Raw genomic sequence first — 26992 nt, 5'->3', positions numbered from 1 at the left:
TCAACTATCAATAAATGTAATATGATTTTTCTTTGCAAAAAATCAAAAACAAAATTGCAACAATAAAATCAACAATAAATATAACGAATGACAATAACAAATAAATAATATATTGTGATATGTGAATGATTGCACGAAAACGAATCTTTTCTTTGATTAAATCAATTTCAATGATGACTAGATGATGATGATGATGATCACTAAAAAAAAATATCTACGATGATTGTGATGATGCAACTACCATTCTATCAATGTATCTATCTATTTGTAAATAAATGAATCCAAATCAATGATATTTCGATTGATTGGAATAAAATAATGGTCACAACCTTGTTTTGAGTGAGTGTATTTGTGTGGGTGTGTGTGTGTGTGTGATTGAGTCAGGTGATATTGTTTGATTGATTGATTGGTAGCATTTGTTTCAATGTGTTTTTGTGGCAACAAAAACGGAAATAATTAAGGAAAATATACAGAGATGTAACACAAAGAAAATAACTCTTTCTACATGTAATTAGTAGTTGGGAATTTGTCACAAAAGAAAATATTCATTTTGTTTTTTTTTTGTTGTTCGGATAAAACTTTTGTTGTTTCACTAATAACAATAATTGAAGGGGGTATTATATATGTTGTGGCGGGTGTGTATTGTACTTTTGTTGTTGTTGTTGGATCACAATTTTTTTTCACGTCGGTTTTTTTTTCATTTGAACACAGTCAGGTTTCTTTTTTTTTACCAATTATGAAATATTAACGTTTGTCGTTGTTGTTGTATCGGGTGTTCGTGCCGAAAATGTTGCCAATGATCCATTGGCATTCATACGTAGACATAATTCACGCATCTGTAACAGGCTTCCTTCAAGACTTAATGCAAAAAAATCTGAACTAGTTTCATCGGAACTATAAAATGATGATACACAGAATATGATATGATTTTTTTTCGTACTATATGAACAACCATAACCATCGGGTACAACGGCACCATAACCAACCAATATATCGGCATCAGTAGGCAATTGGCTAGTCGATAGACGATAATTACCATATTCACCGAAAGATTTCTCACGAAAAACAGCTGGTATTGAACCAAAGTGTTTCTTGGACAATTCACGTAATGCACGAAGATGATTTTCAGGTCCATGACCACTCGATGTCTGAATATATATGATGTGATGTACATATATACGGGCACAACGAAAAAAAAAAACAAAAAAACAACAACAACAACAACGAACATGAACATTATTTATGGTTCAGTAAACACACACACAACAATTTCACTTACATATTGCATGATTTCCACTTGTTTTTGAATTGCTCGTTTGAAGAGTTTGATTTTCCGGTCCTCCTATGTGTGTGTGTGTTCAAAGTAATTGAAAAAACAAATATTAGAAAGAAAGACAGACAGAAAAAAAATGTTAATCAAAAAAAAAAAAAAAAAAATTCGCTCGAAGCAAATTTTAGAAAAAAAAACTCTTCAGGAATCAGAATGATGATTCTCTCTCTCCTCTCGATTCATTCATTTATTTATTTACCTCAACATCTAACAAATTGGCGGCTGTTGTTGTTGGATTATCAATTGTCGATGATGATGCTGATGATGATGATGATGATGGCTGTTGTGGACACATACTTTGAGCCCAATCACGTGCCTCCACAGTCGATGCACGTATTGTATCAACACGACCCATACGAAATTGTCGTAATGAACAACTTTCATATGTAGAAACAATACAACGATGTAATTTAAAATAGGTTAATTGTAATGCTAATTGGATGTATGCATCCGGTGATATACGTTGTTGTTTAATAAAATCACTACCATATTCATTGAAACGTAGTACATATAAATCTAGATCAACGACTGCTTTATCAGCACGTTTTTCTGCTTGTTTGATTTGTTTTTCAATTTCTATTGAAATATTCCATTGTAATGGCGTTGATTTTAGCATTGTTGTTGTTGTTGTCGATGATGATGATAATAAGGATGGTAATTGTGATGGTGATTTCCATTCAGCGCTTGTTTGCCGCATCAATAGATTGGAATTATCAACAATGGTTGTTGTTGTTCCAGTCGTTTGTTGTTGTTGATAATAAATGAGAAATTTTTCCAAAAAATTCAACATTGTAATTCCTTCGGATGCTGAATGTTCCATTAAAACACCGCAGATACCTTCTTTGGAAACAATAATCTGAAGAAATTTATCCCACCAACGATTTGCTGTATGTACATCACTACCACCACCATGTAATAACATTGAAGCCATATATGATTGATCCATTTTAGCAATCTGTATTGAATCACGATAACCAGTACGTTGACAAGATTTTGGTAGAATAAAATCATCCAAACAAAGTATAAACAATGATGTTTCAATCAATCGAATATTTTCGGCATTTGTCCGATCTATGATTGAGAAAAAAAAATTCATTCCAAGATTTATCACCCAAATCAAATTGAACATACCTTTAATCAGATCGGTACGAATTTTGGCCCAAATTTTTCGATTTTCCGTTGTCAATATACCAATGTTTGGTTGTTGAAATTGTTTCGGTGTTTTTGATCGATTCCAAATCAATGATAAACATTGTTCCAATTCAGCGATAGTCGGTAATGGTGATGATTGTTCCAGATGGACAGCAGTAAACTTTATAATTAATAAGTACAATGTGTAGTTGTGTTAATCAAAAAAAAAAAAAAAAAAAATAAATACCTGATTAAAAGCAGCTACAATAAAATGTCGGCTACCCGGAAATGGATGGATACGAAGTTCATCTTTATCTTCACCTGGTATACGACATGCAGTGAAAAAATGACGATATGTTTCCATACATAATCGTTTACCACGTACAATATCTTGTTTCAGTGTTTGTCTGTAAGAAAATCAAATCAAATCAAATCAATCGAATCTCATCAATCACACCACAGACATACCTAACAATTTGTTCATTAAACATGAATGCAAATTTTGTTATAAACGATGCAAAACGTATTAAATCCGATGTAAGCTGAAATGATTGTCGTGGTAATAGAAAAAATGGATTCGAATTGATCAATAATGGTGATGGATTTGTAAGATACATATCATCTAGCCAAAAATCGGTTGACTTTTTATTTTTTTCATGGAAAAAAAACAAAACAAAATAAAAAAAAATTACTCATTCGATCGAAATATTCGAATCAAATTTCTGAATATGATGATGACTCAATCAAACTCTTACACACACACACACACACACACACACACACACACACACACACACACACACACACACACACACACACACAAAATAAATGAATATATCCCCAATAGAATATTCATTGTCAAAAACCATATTGTGTGTTTAGTGTGTGTAGAAAAAAAAATTTTTTGGACACATTTGCACCAAAAGCTGACATTTCATGTCAAATGATTAAAAATGCTAATACACAGCTGAGCTCAATCATCATCATCATCGTTTGCATTTTGGATTCTGTAGAAAAATTCTTCATCTCTCTCATTTACACACATTCATCACGGGATTCAAGAATTTTTTTTTTATTGTTGTTCACATTCAAATTCGAAAATTGAAAATCCTGTCAATCTCTACTATGTGATGGTTGGTTGTACAGCACATACAAACACACAACAAAAATGCTGAATAGAAAATGATTCATAGAGCCTTGTTTTTCCGATGACGATGACTAGTGGCTAGTTGTAGTTTTTTAGTGATTGAGGTTCATATTATATTCAATGGAAAGAAAGAAAAACAAACAAAATAGAAAAACAGTTTTTTTTTTAAATTGAATAAAACCACACACCAAACGATGATGATGATGGAATCCAATTAAAAATTCTCCTCCAAAAAAAATCATCATTTTTCTAAACAAGCTAGATAAGTGGAATATTCTGCATTTTTATCCAGAGAGTTCAATGAAATCTTTATCTTGTTTATCGGTGGGTGCATAGCGGTATTTTTTCTTGTTCCATTTGTTTTTCATTTACAATCTTTTTTCTGCATTCTGGGGGTGGTGGTTCGGGGCTAGCTAAACCGTTATATATATTGATCAATAATTGATGATCAAGAAAAAAAATGCATTATTTTTTAATGATTATCATTGACACACACACACACACACACACAATCAATGTCGTGGCCTTGATTATTATTACTACCCATTCATTCACTCACGATAAAAAATTCTATTGATCTTGATCGTTTTGATCATTTCTGTCCTGGTATTTGTTGTTATATCATCATCATCAAATTTTCGATTGAAATATCTTTTTTGAAGTAAACAAACAAAGAAACAAATCTTGTCTATCATTTCTTTTGTCGTTTTTTGTTGTTGTTATTCTCAAGAAAAAAAAACAAACAAAAAAAATCAATCAAAAACATTCAAGTTTTTCTCTTGGAAAATTCTTTCGATTCAAATGGAATTGAATCGACACACACACACACACAGAGAGAGAGACAGACAGAATAATTGAAACTTGGACAAGATGCGTGTGAATGGACAACCACCATCACCACCATGCTGCCACCACCGGGGGTTTTTTTTTTGTTCATTAAAAATTTTCTCTTTCTCTCTTCATTTTTTAATCGATACAAATTTTGTTTGCCATGAAAAAGAGAGAGAAAGAAAAACCAAACCACATAATTGCTCGTAATTACCCATTCACATACACCCACCCCAACCAATGAAATTTTCTATATCTAAATAATAATATCATTTTTAAAAGTGAATTATCATTCATTCATTAAACGAGGAGAAAAAAATTCAATTTTTTTTTGCCAGTGAAAACGAAAAAAAAATCGATCAATCTCTCTCTCTCTCTCTCTTGCTCTCTTTTTATAGAAAGAAAAAAGCAAAATAAAAAATCGAATAAAATAACCATCAACTTTGGCCAGCTATACACATTTATCACACACACACACACAGACACAAAGAAAAAAACAGTCGCCAAGAATCGATCTTTCGATCTTTTGAATATTATATCATTCTATACTTTTTTACCATCTTTTCTTGACAATCATCATTTTGAGTTATTTTTTTTTGTCTACATTGTTCCTTATGTCTTTTCTGTCTATGGATTTGAAATGAAAATGTATGTACAAAAAAAAACCAACAGACAGAGACAGATTCTGAAATTCACATTCACAACCACCAAAAAATAAAAAAAAAATAAAAAAAAAAATACAATGAGAATTTAGACAGACAGTTCAGACAGATAGAATAAAAACACACACACACACACAGACAGTTTGTGTTGTTACGGAGAAAAAAAAACGAAAATTACGTTATAAGAGAATTGTGATTCATTCATTCATTTGGGAGCAGGTGGTAGAATTTCTTTCATTCCTATTTTTTCGATAATAATAATGATGATGATGATGATTCGGGAATTCACTACATTCGTTGTGGTGGCGGTGGTCGTTGATCTTATTGTTTTTTTTTTTTTTTTTTGCTGCTGTATTCAAGAGGATGTTGTTGTTGTTATTATTGTCAGGTCATTCAGAATCGATTCAGAATTCAAAATTGATAGGTAGGTTTATACATAAATGTGCGATTTAGAAAAAAAAAATTGCGTGAGTTTAATTTCAGAGAGACAACAAAAAAAAATCGAAAAAAAAATTCGTTTGCGTGTGTATGTGTCTGCCAGCCATGGAATTCAAAGCTTCACACAAATAAACATTTGAAAAAAAACGAGCTTCTGCTGTTGATTTTTATCTTTTTTTAAATGTGTTAATAAAACAAAACACACACCACTAGCCACTGGCCACTGGGTTAATATTATCATTATCATCATCATTTATAACACCCATATATCACATTCATGGATTGGCTTTTAAAGAAACAAAATCCATAATGAATTCTTGTTTTCTTTTATTTTTCGATTGTCGATTACAATCATCATTAGATATATATGGTAATTTGGCTAATCATCAGAACAATCATTGTGTATCGAATTTATCCAAGAATCATTATCACGCAACACACACACAGAGAAAGAGAGAGGCAAAGAGAATCGAAAATTCAATAGCACCACCACCACCACCACCACCACTCTTCTTGAATAGAATTAATCTTTGAGAATCAATGCTCTATATTGTACACACACAGCCAATTTTTTGATTCAACAACATGTCAATAATCTAAAAACAAGGGGGGATCAGTGGTTGTGTAAGAATATAAATCAGAGAGAGTTTTCCAACCCAATTCATGTTTGTTGCCAATTAACAACGACAACAACAACAACAACAACAAGCAAACCAAACAAAACAACCGAAAATAATGATGGAAGCAATTTGCAAAACATGATGAAAAAAAAAATTCTTCGATATTCTGTTGATGATAAACTTTTATATATATCGAGAAGAAAAAAAAACGTTAATTAAATTCATTCAGTTTGGATATTTTTTTTTTAGATAATTTGTAGCAAACCAAAAAAAAAAAAAAAAAAAAACAGAAATAAATAAATATATAAGGTGTCATTCAGATTCTGGTGATTATATTTTATCCAGTTTTTTTTTTCTTTTGTTGGATTGAAAAGAATAGAGGCAGTCGGTGGCGGTGGTGGTGGTGGTTGTATAAGATTTTCAATAGAATTCACTACTACCATCATCATTCATATGACCCTTATATATACATCATTTGTCGTTTGTGTGTGTATGTTTGTCGATTAGTCTGTGCGATCTGTTTGTTTGTTTGATCTATTTATTTATCATACCCGAGAATCGAGAAAGTTTTTAGGGTGGTTTTTTTTCGCAGGGGAAAAAGTCGTCGTCGCCAGCAAAACAGGCGATCGACTATTTTGTTAGATAAAGCCAATTAGGACAACAACAACAACCAGAACTAGAACTAGAACCAAAAAAAAAAAGATCTTTTTCTCGAAATGATCTCTCAGATCATTTATTGTTGTTGTTGTTGATTTGGATCGAAATATATCGAACCAGATAGAAGAAATAGGAGAAAGTAGGTAGGCGGCATACAAGTTTGTATTTATTGTGATGAGATGAATAGTGTAGGATCCACGATACACACACACACACCATTCATCAATGTTGAATGGAATAGGCCTGAATGTTATATTTCATTTATTCATTTTTATTATTTTGGCACACACACACACACACACATACACAACAAAACACAGAATTAGCTAAATCCATGCTTATTTTTTCTTTCAATATACACACACAAACAGAACAGAACAGAACAGAATTGGATGGCTAATACTCAAATAACAAGCAAATTGAGGAGGAGTAATACTTCTTCCTTTGTTCTCCTCTCATCCTCATTCTTCATTTTTTTTTTCTCTTTCACTAATTCTTTCTGGAACACTCAAAGATCATACACACACATACACCGAGAAGAGGATCCTTATTATTATTATTATTTTGGATTCGATTCTGGTCTTTTTTTTCCAAAAATTTTGCTCAGTGTGATTAACACACACACACACACACACACAGAGACAGAGAAAATATTCTTTCATTCTTTTTTTTCCAGAATTTTCAAAATGATAAGATAGAATAGAGAAAGAGAGAGAGATTAAGTGTATATTGTCGTCAACCACACATACACACAGCCATCATTCATTGTAACAAAAAAAAAATTGAATAATAGAATAATCCATCATTGAAATCATCATATGGATCACATTCACATATTATGAAATTTTTGAAGAGGTATTTACACACACACACACTGAACACATCACTTACCCAATTGTCAGTTTGTTGACTATATTCAATCAACAGTTTTTGTAGACGGTTTCCTTCACTGTCAACATCATCAACATCATTGCCATGAAGAAAATCCTTTACTGTTTGTCGTGTTTGTTCCATTTGCGATTTTGATTGTATCACCGGTTCCAGGCCAGATATATAACGTTCCATTGTTGTTTTTAGATCTGGTATTGGTGGACTTGGTAAATCATTCTATGTGTGTGTGTTCCAAACAAACGAGAAAAAATAGAGAAAAAAAATCATATCATTAATTTTCGAGAGAAAAAAAGTTTCCAGAAAGAAAGAAAAAAAATTTCAAATTTTTTAAACAAACAAAAAAAAAACAAACAACAAGAGAGCCAATTAAGGCTTGGAAAAAAAAATAATCAGACTGTTTGGAGAATATTTCGGCCAAATAGAGAGAGAGTGAGAGAGAAAAAAAATCTGAAAAAAAGAATCCTACATCCTCATCCTCCTCATCATTTTTTTTCTATCATTTCTAATGATCACACACACACACACACACACACACACACACAGTATGCCTTGGGCACCACCAATTCGGAAAAAAAAACTTGAAGAAAGCGCAGCAGCAGCAGAATATTCACAATAAATGTTCAAAGTTTTTTTTTATCCCAAAAATTCAGAATTCAGATGATAAAGAGAGCATGTGTTCCATTCATCATCATACCGAATATTCCCGACATTTGCCTAAAAACCAGACCGGACAACAAACAGTTGTTTTTTTTCTTACCACCGCCGCAAGCTTCCGTGCTCTATATATTGTCACCCACACATTATAAAAAAAAACACAAACCGACCAACCAAATAAACTAACCAGAAACAAAAAAAAATTGAGTTCGCTCGATTGAATATTATTTTTGTCTTATTTATTATGATTGTTGTTGTTGTTGTTGTTACACTTTTTTTCCCGTTTTTTCGGGTTGTTGGTTTTCCTTTTTTTTTTGGTTGATTGAACAACAAACACACACACACACATCATACATGAACGTCTATGATGATGATGATGACAAACCTCTAAATCATTACGCACGAATAATAATTCTGTATATATCCATGGTACAAATTATTCTAGATTTTTTTTTCTTCTATTTGTTCCATACACATATTCTATTTATCATTACCATCCACAACTAAGAATATTCTATAAAATCTTCTTAGAATGGGTTCACAAAAAAAAATCTAATTTGTGGTTTTCTTTTTTTTTGCTGATGATCATTCAAACAAAACCAAAACCAAAAAAAAAAAAAACAAATCAAACAAAAATCACACAGCAGGTTTCAGATTTCTGATGATTTTCTGGTGACATCAATTCTAATCATCATCATCATCAGAGACCTTATTTCTTATTCTTCTACACACACACACACAAAAAACATATTAGATTACACATGCCAATTCTCCACCATAAATAACTACTATCTCTAATGGATTTTCATTTATTCTGTGTGTGTGTGTGTGGTGAACTTTTTTTTCTGGGATTCTAAATCTAGAATTTTTATTTAAAAATAAAAGTTTTTCAAAACTAATAAATTGAATTTTTTTTCTTCTACTACAACTAAAAAACAACAACAACAACAACAACAGTAATCTATTTTCATTCATTTATTTTAAATGTTTCAAAAAAATTTCATATATGAAATTCATTCTCCATTTAACACACACAGTTGGAGATTCATTGAATTCTATCTATGGATTGTAATGATGTAGTTGAATTCTGAATTATTTCGATATATACCTATGGTACGACCTTAGAATCAATATATCCTTACTCACACACACGTGACCTTTGTAACCAATTTGTAAACACAACATGCACACACACACAGAATTTCATTCAGTCTTCTATTTTAATTTTGAATTCAAGACATTATTACTACTAGGCTAAAAACAAAACAAAAAAAAATCAGAAATGAAAAAATGAAAATGAAAAAGTGTCAAATACAGATTTTTTTTGCAAAAAAAAAAATCTTCAAAAAGGTTCGAGGGCAAATAATCATCATCATCAGTGAAAAAAAAAGACCAAAGTGGTGTATTCTACAATTCCACTTTTGGGGTTCATCATTCATTCATTCATCCAATTCATTCAACACTAAACAACAACAACAACAACAACAAGCAAGCAAATTGGTTTGCCATGTTATTAATTAATTTTCATTCATTCGTTTGTTCGATGTTGTTGTTACTTTACATTCAATTGTAAATATAATGATGATGATTATAATTAGGAAACAAATGGGGATAGATAGATAAATAAATAAATAAATGGAAAAAAAATCGGAAACGGAACATGCGTATAAAGAATAATGTTTGTGTGTAATGAAGCAAAACAACAACAACAACAACAACAACAACAATCCGATCACTATATATCAGCGCGTCGATAAAGACACGGGTATTTATTTATTTTCTGTTATAATAAACAATAATTTTTTGTCGACAACTGGTCGATCTTTTTTTTTCGGGGTTTTTTCGAGTTCGAGTTTATTGGTTGTTACGAATTTGCAACCCAAAAAAAAAAAAAAAAAAATTCTGATGAGAACGACAACACTTGCATCGGTAATGAAGCGCTTACACATACACATTCTCTATCGATTCATTGTTTTTTTTTATCTTCTGGTTAATTCTAGTCACAAAACACCCCTTCTTTTTTTTTCTCGATCACGTTGTTGTTATTGTCATCATTATCATCATCATCATCACCATTGTTATTACACAATCGACTAGAAAAACTAACTAACCAAATCTAAATTCGAATCGTACAAAATCAGTCAATTCAAGCGACTAACAAATTTATGGATGAAAGAATAGAAAAAAAAATTCATTAATGAAACACATACACACAACACACACACACAGCAGTAGCAGTAGAAATTCCAATTGGAACCATCATCATCATCATCATATTCATCAAAGAAGCATCTCATTTGGTCAAAAATAATTGCACGTGTTCTAGCAGTGGAACAGAAACAGAAACAAATGGGAAAAAAATAAATTGAAAGCAAGTGGGGGGGGGCAAAACTTTTGATCGATTCTTCGATAATAAAATACACCAAACCTTTTTCTTCTTCCCCCTCTCGCTATAATTATATGGCCAGACAGTAAAATAAAAACACCTCTCGGGGCTATTTTTCTTATGATGATGATGATGATGATGGGGGGTTATGTTTAGTTGGTTTTACCACACACCTCTATATTTGCCTCTAAACATCGGTATGACCACACCAACACTACTGCAGATTCTATACACACATACACAGACACAAACGGATAATAATTTGTCCCCGGCGGTTGTAGTCATTAGTCGTTTGTGTTTTTTTTTTACTGTTCGTTATCCTTATTATTATTATTGTCGTTACTTGCTTGTTTGGGTAGCCAATTAGTTTTTTTTTCTGGGGAATTATAAATTGTTTTCATTTTCATTGTCCCAATTTTTTTTTTGTTCGCTGTCAATTTTATGAAATAAAAAGAGCTAAACCACCACCAGCAGGCAAAAAAAAAAAGAAAAACAATCGACAATCGGAAAATGTCAATTGACAAAAACAACAACAACAACAACGACATAGGAATTGAATTTTGAATTGGAAATTTGCAAAAACACTGACTGACTGACTGACTTTTCCAATTTTCTTTCTTTTTTTTGTTTTGTTTTGTTTGTTTGTTTCTGGATCAGACCAAACCAAAAACAAATCGAACATGTACACACACACACACACATTCATGAATTTCATTTTCTGCTTTTATTATTCTGGCTACTCTTTTTTTTTGGATTTTCTATTCTATATTCTACCGACCAACCAACCAACCAACCAACGACAATAGGATTTCAGAAGGGGATCAATAATTACTCTCTTGACGCGCGAACGTTGCACCATATACACACACACACATACACACAGAATTGGTCTGAGAATCGAGAATAAAAATCTTTTTCACTACCAATGAGAGGCTAATTCTCTCTTTTTTTTTAATCTTAACTAAAAACTAAACTCGGAAATAATGAATTCTTCTTTTTCGAATTTGGGTATATAATAAAATGAATTTGAGCTAATTTTTTTTTTGTTCTAGAAATTCCAGAAAAAAAAACAAATTCTCTCGATACACACACACACAACACAAAATCCAATCCAAACGAATAAAATCTAATCACACACACACACAATCAGCATTGTTTTCGTTATTTTTTTTCAATTTCCTTTTTCATTTTCATTATTATAAAAATTGTCTCCTCTCTCGCTCACTCTTTTCACAATACAAACTTGTGAATTATAAATGTGAAAACACCGTAGACAAAGAGAAAGAGAAATGAAATTTCAATTTTCACACACCCACCACCACACCAAACAATTTATTACATATGAAGTGTGTGGGTGGGTGGGATAATTGAGAATTTGAAAAGTGAGATTAAAGTTTGTGTGTGTGTTCAGGTGAAAATTTTTTCCACTCCATTTCGAATTGTATATTCTGTCTGTGTGTGTGTGTGTGTGGATGGGGGTGTTGGAGAAAAATGGGATTCTTTTTTAATCACATAATCTTTATTTGGTAAATGGATCAATTTTGTTATTGTTGTGAAGTGAGAAAAAAAAATGATGAGCAATATTTTCAACAACTTTTTTTTCCGGCAAACAAAAAAAAAAAAAAAAATTCACACACAGACTGTTATCAATCCATTGGTTTTTTTTTTGTTCTGTCGACCAGATGGGATTCGTTTCAGTATGATAGTCGTCTCTGAATGAATCAGAATCGTGCAACAAAAAAATTTTCAGAAAATTTCCAAGAAAAATTTAAAAAATTTTTATGAAAAATAACGAAATGTTTTTTTTCCACCGAGAACAATAATCTCAACATCAATAATAATTGGATGCAAGGGATCTTTCCCTTTCTCTGTGTGTGATTGTCAAGTTTTCTCCAGAGGTCAATTTTTTTTTTGTTGAAATTATTAATATTCTCCATTGAATAAATTGTGGATAACACACACGAAGGGAACATCAAAATATAATTTGAACCAAAAAAAAAAAAAGAATTGTCACGCATCAGAAATATATAAATATAAAAAAGAATAAATTTTCCGATAAACAACAACAACAACAACAACAACAGCGACAATAAAAATAAAATTGTCAAAGTTAAAAAAGACAAGTTGGCCAAAAAAAACCTAAGGGAAACAAAAATTGGGTCATCACTACTATCCAAACATGCCTACCTACCCACCCCAACCAACCAAGAAAAAAAAACAAATCATTTGACTTAATGATTTCTTCTTTTCTCCACGATTCCAAACAAACAAAAAAAAAATTTCAGATCATCATCATCAGTGAGCTAAATAAGTAATCAAAAAAAAAGACACCACACACACACACCCCAAAAGCCAAAGACGAAAACATCATTATGAAATTAATGATGAGAGATCTTTCGCGTTGTATAAAAAAAAACTTTGAAAACTTGGAACACACCACACCATTCATATATTTCATTTTAAAATTCTTTTTGAAATTGAATGAATTTTTTTTTATTTTTCATTTTCACAAGAATTTCATTTCGTTTATTATTTCATTTAACAAAAAAAAAAAAAAAAAAAAAAAAAAAAGAAGAGAAAGAGAAATGAATAACAAAAATTTTCATTCCTACTCACACTGCACTGTACTTTTAATTCTCTCTGTTTTTTTTCATCATCATCATCATTTGGTTGGTTAAAAGTTTTGTAGTTTTCTAAAAACAACAACAACAACAACGATGATGATGATGATGATGACGATGACGACCAATTGGGTCCCAAGAGTACTTTTTTTTCATATTCTTTTTTTTTTTTTGCACAATTCAATTGAGTTTGAAGTTTTTATACGGATCGTTTTTTTTTCTTGGCACCAAATTCGATGCCACCCTCCTAGTTCACACACTATTATTAGCATATACATACAGAAAAAAACTAGGGGCATTTTCTCTCTCTGCTGCTTCTGCTGCTGTCGATGTTCATTTTGATTGAAATTCTGGAACTTTTTTTTCTTGGTACCCCAAAAACAAAACAAAACAAAACAAAAATTTGATTGTCTCTGAAGAAACAGAAAAAAACGACAACAACTATAGTTATAATAATAATAACAATACTAATAACCAAGAATTGCCGTAAAAAAAATTGCCATAAATGAGACGCCCACTCATTGAAGAAAAAATAGGAAAAATATGGTAATAAGAACCACTCTCACTAACTGTCTATATTTTATGAAAACAAAGAATATGAGAGAGCATTGTAGATAGATTAATCGAATCGATCCAAAATAAAAACAAACCAGCACACCAAGATCCAAAAAAAAAACTCAAACTGCCAATTATTATCTAGGAACCGGATCTAGAATAGGGAAACAAAACAAAACAAAAAAAAATTTACAATTCACATCTCATTTCACATTTAGAATATTCTCTCAGAAGAAACTTTGGTATGTGAATCACACACACACACGCACTTACTTATTTTACAAAGACACGCAAATTTTTTTTTCTCCGTTATTCAAATCGAATATACAAATTTTGCTTACTCTACCCTACTAGAGGAATAATAATAATCTAACCTATGGAATATTCTCGCTTCTCTTCTTCTTCTTTCATCGGAATCAATTCAAACAAAAAAAAATTGGAATTTTTTTTTTCTTGTTTGCCAAGCACAAAACTAGAATTAGGAATAAAAATGGAAGGTCAAATGTGGCTTAGAGATATATTCTAGTCAAGAATGAATATCTGTTTTTTCTTGAAAATGGCACGCACATTCATACTTTTTCTCTCTCTCCAAGAATAAATTGTTCTTGAGAATATTCTCATTTTTTTGCATCCTTTCGTATGCGAAAAAAATTCAAATTTTTATACCACACACACACAATCAACCATTCAGAATATAAGAGAATAATAAAAAATGGTGGGCGTCAAAACAAAGTAAAAAAAAAACAATAAATGAATTGTGTACCGAGAGAATACACACACACACACACACAAAAGATAAATTAAACTCTCTTTTTCTTTCAAACAAAACAAAAGTGAAAATGTCGAAAAATTTACATACCTCAATCCATTTATCTTGACACATTTCGCTGCTGCATGTCGTTTTTTCTCCTCCTCCTCCTTCTTCTTGGCCTGATCTTGAACCAACACAAACACCAACCCCACCACCACCACCAGTACCGCTTTCTTTCGGGCAGATATTTATTGCCAAATCTTTTTTACCGCCACCACCACCACCACCATCATCTTTAGTGATCATTGCTTTGGCTGTTCGTTGTTGTTGTTTTCGTTGTACATCATCATCATCATCGACAGTCATTACAAATCGAAACAACAGAGAGAGAAAAAAATATCAGCGACTAAACTGTAAGGAAGGGGATATTATTTTTTCAATGAAAAAAAACAAGAAAAAAAAGATCTTCAAAAGGAATGGCAAAACAAAACAGAAAAAAAGTTTTCAAATCGAAAATAATATTCAGAAATTTTCAGAAAAACTTTTGTCAAGAATCGTTCTTAAATACACACACGCACACACACACACACACACACACTTACACAAACAATTTGATTGGTTAATTCAATTAAATTAATTAAAAAGTAAACACACAATACACACCCACACACTAATATTATATTTGGAATCATTCTCAATTATACAGTATGTATAGTGAGAATTGTGACAAATCACGTGATTAAAAATGAAATAAAGAATTAAAGTAAACAAACACACTCTCTCTCACACACACACACACACACACACACACACACACTTAAAAAAACCAATAAACAATTTCCAACACCAAAAAAAAATGATCCTCATATGGATCGATTCTTGAAAGATCAAGAGTCATCATGTGTGTGTGTGTGTGTGTGTACAATGTTTGCGTTTTGTTTGTTTGTTTGTATATCTTGCATCATTGGTAATTAAAATGAAAACGAAAAAAATTTTTTTGGCTTTTTTTTCGATTCTTGGACATTTTCTCATTCAATTCTTCGTGTGTGTGTGAATAGAATTGAGTAAACAAAACAAAAAAAAACGGGAGAATCTAACTACCAAAAAATGAAAGGAAAAAAAATTCTTGGATTCCATCATCATCATCATCATCGATCCACCTGGGTTTCACAATAATTGATATATCGAATCTAATCAATGAATGAATGAATTCATCATGAATCGAATGTTTTTCATTTTCATTTTCATGATTATTGGTCAATGACGAAATAATATTATTGGCCATTGAAAGATGATGATGACGACGACGATGATTATCATTTTGTTTCAAGTATTCATCTATCGAATTCACCATTTCAATTCAAGAGCTTTTTTTTCTCGTTCAATAATATCATCATCATTGATGTTGTTTGGTTGTTTTTGGATATCTATCTGAAAATCTAATAAAAACAACAATGTAGAATAATGGTCCATCTCTATTTGGTTTTTGTTTTTGGTAATACAAAACACACACACACACACACACACATGATTTTGTATTTCTGGAACAAAAAAAAATTGGATTCATATCAGGTTTATTTTTTTAAATAAAAAAACAAAAAAAAAAAAAATGATATTGGTCATTACCATCACTATCAATGGCTATTTTCAATGATTGTAATCATCATGGTCATCATCAATGATCAATTCAAAGTATGAAAAAAAAGGAGACAAAGAAGACAAAGCTTAACGTTTCTCGCTCTCTCTCTCTCTAGTCTCTATATATATCCTATCCGGTCATACTATGCCATATCTCTATCTATCAAGGGATTCCATGCACACACACATGATCCCCTTGATCATCATCATCATAGCCGTTTACGTTGTTTTAGGTTGTATATGGAGCCATAAAATAGGCGCACAAACACATACACACACATTTATATTATATGGGGATTCTTTAATAATACAAAAAAAACAAATGATGATGATGATGATGATGAAATTGGATAATAAGAGAATAATATTACCCAATTTTTTTTTCGTGTGATTGTGATTACTATTGTGTAATCACAGCACATCATTTTTTGTTGTTGTTGTTGTTGTCTCTTGAAACGAGAAAACAAAACAAAACAATATCGGTATTTAAGCCCATTTTGAAAATGAAAAGCACATCACTATCACTGTTTTCTATCTATCTATTTATTTTCACTGTGTGTGTGCACCAAAAACAAACAAACAGACAAATAGACACCGGGTATTATGCTCAAATATTCTTAATTCAAATGGAGAGATTTTTTTTTCTCTATCTCTCTTTTGAATGAAATGAATGTTTGTGTGTAATAATAATAATAATAATGTGATTATTATAATTGAAAATGAAAATAAATGAAAAGAATTTTGTCAAAGAGAAAAATGGACACAGGCAGATAGAAAGAAGAACATATGTGGTGATACATATAACAAGGAATTTATATTAATGAAATGATGAATTTGTCATTCGATATAGAAATGAATGAAAGAGAACAAAAAAAAATACGAATACGGTACCCATATGGTATCAATAACAACTAATTCGATCATTGATAATAATATTGGTCAGTCTATTTCATCATCATTATCATTATCATTCATTGTGATGATGATCATGATCATGATCGAATGTATCTGGATTATATAAAAAAATAGGGGTCCACTTTGTTTGTTGTCATTGTTTTTTTTAGGATCCACACGTAAAACTTAAGGATCAATGATGATGATAAGGATGATGAGTGGAAAAGAATGTACTGTAATTTCGGCAACACACGCCCGTACCAAATTGAATGTGATTCGGATTTATCGGGCCATTTATCGATCCAATCTTTGTTCTTATATATGTTCATGGGAAAAAAAACACAACGAACAAAAAAAAGTTGATCAATATTTCATTTGAGTGAATGAGATGATAACAGGGCACATATGCTGATGATGATGATGATGATGGTGGTTGGATTCATTTCTAATGATAATCATGTATGATGTGAAAAAGGAAATCCGGCCAAGAAGAGGATTATTATTTAATGCAATGTTTCCGGTGCAATGATCGAACATTTTTCTATTTTTTTCCTATTTTGACATTGATTGCACAATTCATGTAGATGTAGCCGTCATCACCGAAGAAAAAAAAATAAATCATTCGAATCGTTTGATTTGTTTGATTGGCCGTGTATGATGACCGATTTGGTCGATGCGTAGCTATCGATGTAATTGCCAACACGCTAAAACACCCTTAACATTTTTTTTTATTTAAAATTTTTTTTTCACATTTCAAAAATCATCTATGAAAATCAATTCAAATTTGATTTTGAATCATGGGAAGCTAAAGCCATTTTAGCGTGCTATCAATCACATCACATATCGATGAAAGCCAATTCTTTTTTTCGACCAATCAATCAACCAAACTATAGCGTTCCATTAATTAATGTTTATTTATCGTTGCCACACACCCACACGCACAATTCATCCCGGTGTTTGTCGACATGTTGATTGATCGGTGATCATCATGCAATTATCGATCAATTAGAAAAAGGTTTGTTGTTTTTTTTTGTAAAACGGAAATTTTTATTCATTATTTATTTATTATTTAGGTAATATTTGGACAAATAAATATATAGATAGATATAGATAGAATGGATTGATTGACTGTTATGTGGACAAGACAATTATGTTTAACAAATGGACCGATTTTTATATATATCAAACAATAATGTGTCAACAAACAAACAGAAAATGAAAGAAAACAAATGACACATCAATTTCAATTTTTTTTTGTTTAATTCTTCATCATCATTGATCATTGACAACACATGCTGCATGCAAACATATGGAAAAACGATTGTGATTTGATTTGAAATTTACAAATTTTTTTTTGTTTTGTTTTGTTTTATTTCGGTAATCATCACATCAACAAAATCAATCGAACAAACAATGGAAATTCAAAATAACAACAACAAAAAAAACATCGATTATTTTCAAGAATCGATTAATCGAATCAATTCGAACGTCGTATTATATCAGCATTATTATTATTGATGATTGATTATAGCTCGATTAGAATTATTTTATTGAAATAGAATGGTAAAATTGGAAGAATGTGTATGTGGTGGTAATGAAAATGAATTTTTTTTTGTTTTGGTTTTGGTTTTGGTTTATCAAACTAAATTAATTTTTTTTCTCTTATTTAGGTTTCAATCTCAACAATCAAACACAATGACACACATCATACATGATCATCATCAAATGAATGCAACAGAAAGAAAATACTGAACATATGTACAAAAAAAAAGAAAAATTTGAAAAGAACAAAATCACCGAATAATAATTGAAACAAAAACAACAACAACAATAAAAAGAACAGTTAATAATCATCATCAATGACAAACAACAACAAGAGAATATATATAACAAATGAAATGTTCATGGTTTACGATGATTATCCATGGTCATCATCTTTTGTTTATTTATTTATTTGTTCATTTTACAGATTTGATTATCATTGTTTATTGTTTTTTGTATATATGTGATCATCTATTATTTCTATGATGATGTGAATGGATTGTATTTTGATTGTGGCGGTGTTATTGGCTCATTGTATTGTTGTTGTTGTTGTTGCTGCTGTTGTTGATATTGTTGATTTTGTCCAGACATTGTCATCATCATATTACGGTTCATTTCATTTGTTGAAGAATAATTGTTATTGTTAAATGTAACATAAGAAGATTGCTGCTGCTGCCGTTGTTGTTGTTGTTGTTGTTGTGATTGTCCAGTCATTATTAAACGTTGTCCCGATTGTTGTCCATATGGTCGTTGTGACGGTATCGTCTGTTCAGTCATACCAATATTTTCCGGTTCAAATTGTTCATAATCATAAACATGACGTAATGAAGCCAATACTGGTACATATAATAGATTGGATAATGCAATACAAACATTTAATGCAGTGAAACCAATCGATTCAACGATTGAACCAGCAATAATTGGACCAATTGCATATGCAACTGAATAGCTTATATCGGCAATAGCATATATTGAACCATAAACTGAAACATAACGTAAATCGACTAAATAACCAAGTGCAGGCAATAATGATGTATCGACCAATGCTATACCATAACAGATACCGGATATTGGTAATATTAGAAACCAGAATGATTTTGAGAATGGTAATATAAAACTACAGATGCCTTCAAGGGCAAGGCCGAATGCGGCAAAAAACCATTGATAACGTGGATATTTTTCCACTAATGTAACGGTTGAATAGACGCCCAATACATGTGGAAAAAATGCTGGTAACCATACTAGACCCATTTGCCATTCTTCAACATGCATCGTATCTTCCATCCACAATGATATTGTTGGTTCAAGAAATGCTAATGATACATTTGCCATAATTAATGCACCGGCACAACAACAAATATATGGATCCATAAGTAATGTATGTATGGGTGTACCGGCCGGTTTTTCTACTGATGAACATTCTTGTTGTATTTCTTTGGTCGGTTGCATCACAAATTTCAATAGAAATGCATCAATCAAACATACTAATGATAATATGATGAATGGTACTTCTTTACCAGCAATCTGATAAAGAATACCACCAAATGGTGGTGCTACTAAACTACCGAACGATATGAATGCCAACGCTATAGCCAATGCACGTTGTCGTTCATTTTCTTCCGTAAAACGATCAGCAATCATAGCCAAACCAGATGTATCGGCAAATGCTGAACCAACACCTTGTAATGATCGTGCCAAAAATAATACACCATAACTTTGGCCACAAGCGAACACAGCGGTCGAAAAGAACATAACACCAAGACCGATCATCATCGGTATATCATAACCGATACGATCGATTATAGCACCAGAGAATGGATTGACAAATAACTGGACTATTGCTTTCGATGCAAACAACATACCGACGGCTGAATCTTCACCTTCATAAACTGTAGTACCACCAATACGAAATGGAACGAATTTATTCGATATATTACGATATTCAATTTCGGCATTTTCTACATGTGTTTCCCATGCACCAATCTCTCGTAGATAATCCGGTATAATCGGTACAATAACCATATAAAGCATATTGTCCAATAATAATGCCACACATACTATAAACAATATAATACGACGTTGACTTTTTGGTTCTTCAATTTTTTCGTTGAAACGTTTCCATAATTCTTCCGTATCCTGATTAATAATCGGTATGAAAGGCATGATGAAGATGAATTTGAATTTGTGATGAACGAATTAATCGATAGTAATGATGATGATGATGATGATGATTTGTTCGAATTTTTTGTTTTTATATTTATTGCCCGTTGTCGTCGATAATTCCAAGTGCAAACATAAATCCACCACCAATAATACACAACACAATACACACACACAATTACCACCAAAATAGCACACGCAAACACACACACAATTATAATTAATTAATCAATCAATGATCAATAATCATCAGCACAATAATAAATAATCCAATTATTATTCAATATATATGGGGAAAACCATCGATCGTAAATATTTTTTTTCTCCAATAAATATGATTACATTTTGCCATCAACAACAACAATAACAACAAAAATGAATCATTTCCATCTTATTCAATTGGGTGTGCTTTAAAGACGTGTGTGTGTATGTGGTGTGTGTGTGTGTGGGCGTTTATTGAGAACGAGATGAACGAATTTGATTTTGAATCGAAAATAGCGCCCTGAAATTTAGAAAAAAAAACGAAAGAAAAAAACAAAAAAAAAATTTTTTTTTAGTCGCACAGCTTTGAATTTTGAATTTATAAAAAAAAACGTAGGCGGTAAACGCCCACAACAACAACAACACACGGGCAAACGCCAATTGAATAAGTGATATGGAAATTTTTTTTTTCATTTTATTTTGGGATTCGATCGATTTGACCAAAAAAAAAAAAAAAAAATGAATGAATGAATGATTATTCTGTATTCTGTATTCTGTTTTCGCTGTGCTGTGTTTATAATGTCAAAAATTTCAGAATAAATAATTTCTCAATTTTTTTTTATCATTCATCATGTGTATATCAAAAATTATGATTAGATTATCGTTATGATAATATTTTTGCATTGCAAATTTCAATTTTTCATCATCATCATCATCATCATCATCATCATCATTGAATCGAATCGACATTTTTTTTTTTACTCCTGAATGAAAAATAACCCTTAAGGCCATTTCTATTCTATTCTATCGTATCCAACAACCAACAACAACACACAAGATGACTTTGGTTGAATGAATTCAATAGAAATTTTTATCATAATCATCATGAATGATGGAAATATATATGGCCCAAAGCAACAAAAAAAAAAAAAAAAAAATGGGAACAAAGAACTAAATTTTTTTTTTCGTAAATGTCAAATACATGCAGAGCAACCATTCGATTCACTATTTTTGATCAAATTCAAAGAAATGATGATGATTATTTTTTTTTCTATAGGATGATGAAGAAAAAACGGAACGAAATTTAAATTCAACAGAAAATAAAAACCAAACGTGTATCATTGATGATTATATTTTATCTTTTTGCTGACAAATGTCCGAAAAAGAAAACAGAAATGGTATGTAAAGAAAAAATTCACCAAACACACACACACACACACACACACACACATTAACTATACACAAAAACTGTTCATAGGAAACAAGGGAAAAAAAATTTTTTTTTTTGTTTGTCCATATCAATTATTTATTACATCACGCGCCAAATACGCGTCGTCAAAAAAAAAAAAAAAAAAAAAAAAAAAAAAAACACCAATAATAACCAAAAGTAATAATGATGGTGTTGTATATTTGGTGGGTGTTGGAAATGTAATTTTGTATCACACACACATACACACACACTCAATAATTCTTTTGAGCACGTCTTTTGGCTGCTGATGCTATTGGTTTGGAACCACATTTACGTTTCGTTTTTGAAATTCACTTTATGATGATCAAATGAAAATGAAAAAAAACTACCAACTATAACTACATCTATATCATTTTCATGATCATCATCAATCCAATTAGCTAAAAAGCAAAAATATATGATGGTAGTTTGTTTTCAATTTGAAAATTTATTCTTTTTCATCATTTCAAACGTGTAAATTGTTTAAATGTTCCGGATATTGGTCAAAATATACGAACATCATTTATGAACGTATACGAGTAGTTTGAATTTGAATTCGAATGTTATGTTCTTGTAAATTATTGTTCCAATGAACAATAATAATATTTTCGATTGAATCTACAAAACGGAAATTGTTCGTTGTTTCAATGATAATTAAATAAGTGGACGCATACACACACACACACAATTTACTAAATACAACACAAAACAACAGCCAATTTCAGATATTTTGGGTACAAAAAAAAACTGGTGAGTAGATTACCCATGATACGATTGCCTAACAAAACAAATTTTTCTTTTCTTCCTTTCTTTGGCTGTCGTCGAATCAAATTCACTCCTACAAACTACGCGTATAGCATCATCATCATCATCATCATCATCATCATCATCATCATGAACATCCATAACATTGAATTGAAATCAAGCATAACAGTAAAGAAAATAAGCAAACCAAATGAATTCTTCATCCACTCACACTCTCATTCTAACCTAGTACGTGACCAGAGTGATAAAAACAAATTTCATTCATTCATTCATTTCTATTTCATTTTCAGTATTCTATTTTGTTCATTCTATTTTTGATCACACATCACCATCAGCCATCAACAACTACAACAACAACAACAATGATGCTGATGATGATGATGATGGGTGATCCTAGAACATTGGCGTCTTTCGTTTTTCAACATACAAATTATAAAGGTTAGAGTACGTGAGATTCGTCTCTATTTTTCGTTCTCTTTCATTTATTTATTTATTTATTTATATCATCATTTCATACTGAGAGAGAGATACACAGAGAATCTTTTTTTTTGTTGCATTTTCACATATTCTAGCATCAGTTTCAATAACAATGATAACTATGGTAAGCTAATATTTTTTTTTCTTTCATTCGAATATACATGTTATATGATGGTATAGATTCAAATTTCGTGACAAATCTATTATTTTCATTCAGGAATATTTAGCCATCAAAATGACTAATGTTACTAGCAAAACAACAACAACAAATTCCTATTCCTAAAATATGATGTGCTATGTGGTGAATGTCGATTCTGTTTTTTTTATTCCTATACATTTCCTATTGGTGTGTGTGTGTGTGTTTGTTTTGTTTAACTTTTCAATTTTTATCTAATGAAGAAAAAGAATCTCCAAAAAGAATTTGTTTTTTTTCTTCTTTTTCAACAAAAAAAAATTCAATAAACAATCAAAATGAGAAAAAACACAACACACAGGGGGGAGGGGAAGATTTGGCGATTTTTGAGAAAACAGAATTCTGATAAAAAAAGAAAAATTTACATACCTGATGTGTTTTAATAATAGAGTGAATAAGCTCAATATATGGATGAAAATTTTGATCGATTATATTGAATCATCATATTAATGGTCGATTTGAACATAACGAACCAAACACATTTGAAACACAATTGAAAATAATTTTGTTCGATAATTTCAACAACAACAACAACAACAACAAAAATCAAATATGATTTATCAATCAAAAATAACAACAACATGAATAAAATATGAATGGCACTTGAATTTTCTTCTTTTTTTTATTGCACTACATTGATTAATTGATTGATTGATTGATTGATCGGACAGAAACAATATGACAAAATGATGATTAAATGGCCGGGACAATAAATTATCGTTGATTAATAGATAGATAGATAGAGCTGTTGATCATTAATGATTTGGGTGGTGGTGGTGGTCAGATTTTTTTCACATTTTTTTTTTGTTGGTGTGGTAGTGGACAGGTGTTGCTATTTTGAATTTCAAAACAACAAAAAAAAGATAATAAAGGATTATTAGTTTGAGAGTGGTGGTGAAAAAAAATCAAATGAAAAATCAATATCGATAATAATTACCCAGAGGTTTTTTTTTCGTTATTATCCGTATCCGTTTAGATGATGGTGTTAGTCGGTGACAACCATCACAGTATGGCAGCCAAAATCATACTATTTTTATTCGTCGTTGATAATGACTATGATGATGATGATGATGATGATGATGATGGGTAGTCTGACATACACACTCACCTGTCTCTCTCTCTCTCATTTTTTTATTCGGTTTGATTTCATCGTTATTGCGGCGGACATTTTTTTTTTCTACAGCAATCTACAAAAAAAAACCTAAAGTGGGCGCGAATTCATATCATCATCATACAAAAAACACTGGTTAAATGAAAAACAGGAGGTGCTTAAAAACACACACGAAGAAGACAAAAAAAAAAACCCATCACCATCACCATCACCATCATATCATTGATGCCTATATACATACCATGAAGATGGCGCCGACTCATAAAAATTCAATAATGATCATGTGTGTGTATACGCCTTTTTTTCAGTATTTCATAAATGGCTCCTATGAATCATTTTTTTTTTTTTTTTTTTTTTTTTTTGGATGGTAGCCATTCCCACCCAGACAATGATGAAATTATCCAATCACAATCAAGTCATTTTTCTATATTCATTTCAAACCAAACACACAAATCATAAGTTAATAATATATATGCCATGTGTGTATATGGCGTGTTGAAAATATTTTAACCAGAAAAAAAATCGAACGATTCTATATAGAAGTATTTCGAACACTTTGCTTTCATCATCATCATCATCATTATATAGAATGTCGAATGTCGATGATATTTTTGTTTTGTTTTCTGAAAAAAAGAATATGAAAAAATTTTTTTTTTTCACGGTACATGGTTTGAAACACACACACACCCACACCCACCAACTGACATTTGATTCGGCGACCATTGTTATTGTTGTTGTTGTTGTTTTTTTCATTTTGAAAGAAGTGACGGCGGCGGTGATGGTGGTGGTGGTGGTGGTGAGGGGTAAAGATTGTGAATTTGTTTGGCGAAAATGGCATGATGATGATGATGATGGTTTTTTTTCACATTTCATTTCATTTTCTTATTGTTTTTGGTTTTTCAAGTGAAGAGAGAGAAAAGAAAAGAAAAAAATTTTCAATTCATTTCATAAAGTGTGTGTCTGTTTGTCGATGGCAAGACAAACACACACACACACACACATTTCATTTTGAAACGATTATTAAATTTTCAACGTTCTTTCGAAACTTTTATAACTAAATTTTCAAAACAACAACATGAACAACAACAACGTTAGAATTATGACTTACTTTTCTTTTCATATCATCATCATCATCATTATTATTACACTATCGATAATATCGATTCTCATCTCATACAAACCCAAGTTACAGTTGTAGTTGTTTTCGATTGAATATATTATCTCGTTGAAAAAAACAAAACAAAAAAAAATGCTGAAATAAGCAAGAACAGAAAAAATGGATCGATTCGAATTCTTTTTTTTTTTTTGCTTCGATTCATGTTCAAATGTTTTAACCTGTCTATTCTTGTCATGTCTTTCTTTGTAGTTGTTGTTGTTGTTGTTGTTGTTATTCTTAATTCTCTCCATTAAATTGTTGGCCACACAGAATTATTTTCTATTTTTTTTCTACTCTTAAATGATGATGGTAATGATGAATCATTTATCATTAAAAACAAATGTTTTTTTCTCTAAAAAAAATGATGATGATGATGATTCTGACAGGGCGGTGGGTGGGTGTTGGTGGTTTTTTTTCAATTCTTGTGTTTGATGATGATGAGAAGAAATGACAAGCTTATTATATGAATGAATCATGGTCGATTGGTTAGTTGGCTGTGGTGTGGTGTTGATCCATATATTTTTTTTCCCAAAGAATAGTTTTCGATTCTATGGTATTCTATCAAATAAATGTCATCATCATCATCATCATCATCATCGTCATAATACCAGCTTGAACATATGACAAAATAGGGCTTATGATCACCAAAAAAAAAAATTTTTTTTTTCGTTGATCGGTCGATTACAGTTTCATTACAGCTCTAATCGATCAATAGTTTTGATGATGGTAGTGTGGTGGTGGTGGTGGTGATGGTGGCAAGAAACTATTCAAAATCGAACAGATAAATGTTGTCAATTGTGTCAATTTCGGTTGCGAAACTTTTTTTTTTGAAAATGAATAAGTGAACAAAAACTGTTACAGAAGAAAAAAAATGTTTTTTGATGATCATAATGAAGCAGAAGTGAGAAGTGTGTGTGTGTGTGTATTTAACCATATAAATGGAATTGTCGAAAGAA

The 26992-nt window shown here is 31.0% G+C and overlaps 2 protein-coding genes across 6 annotated transcripts; both read right to left on the bottom strand.

The window, feature by feature from the left end:
- Positions 1-63: 63 nt before the first annotated feature.
- On the bottom strand, positions 64-24998 carry ChAT (Choline acetyltransferase). 5 transcript variants are annotated; one of them, XM_075732641.1, is made up of 10 exons: positions 24707-24998; positions 24139-24601; positions 14780-15082; positions 7705-7920; positions 2930-3102; positions 2709-2868; positions 2462-2642; positions 1530-2401; positions 1280-1342; positions 64-1148 (listed from the first exon to the last, which is right to left on the bottom strand). In XM_075732641.1, exons 3-10 carry the CDS (start codon positions 15035-15037, stop codon positions 735-737), a joined length of 2337 nt encoding a protein of 778 aa, XP_075588756.1. In that variant the 5' UTR covers positions 15038-15082; positions 24139-24601; positions 24707-24998; the 3' UTR covers positions 64-734. The 5 variants fall into 5 exon arrangements, with proteins under 5 accessions (XP_075588756.1, XP_075588757.1, XP_075588759.1 ...); XM_075732642.1 differs by having other exon boundaries at positions 14780-15077; XM_075732644.1 differs by lacking the exons at positions 7705-7920; positions 14780-15082; positions 24139-24601; positions 24707-24998 and adding exons at positions 3277-3487; positions 3548-3625 and having other exon boundaries at positions 2930-3211.
- Positions 19267-20908, bottom strand: VAChT (Vesicular acetylcholine transporter). The gene is made up of 2 exons (XM_047060328.2): positions 19422-20908; positions 19267-19300 (listed from the first exon to the last, which is right to left on the bottom strand). The coding sequence occupies exons 1-2, from the start codon at positions 20906-20908 to the stop codon at positions 19267-19269; spliced, it is 1521 nt and encodes a 506-aa protein (XP_046916284.2).
- Positions 24999-26992: the final 1994 nt, after the last annotated feature.

The sequence above is a fragment of the Dermatophagoides farinae genome, chromosome 7, assembly GCF_024713945.1.
Source record: "Dermatophagoides farinae isolate YC_2012a chromosome 7, ASM2471394v1, whole genome shotgun sequence".
NCBI classification, from domain to species: domain Eukaryota; kingdom Metazoa; phylum Arthropoda; class Arachnida; order Sarcoptiformes; family Pyroglyphidae; genus Dermatophagoides; species Dermatophagoides farinae.
Note: the sequence above shows the minus strand (reverse complement) of the source record. Positions and strands in the feature narration are given on the sequence as shown.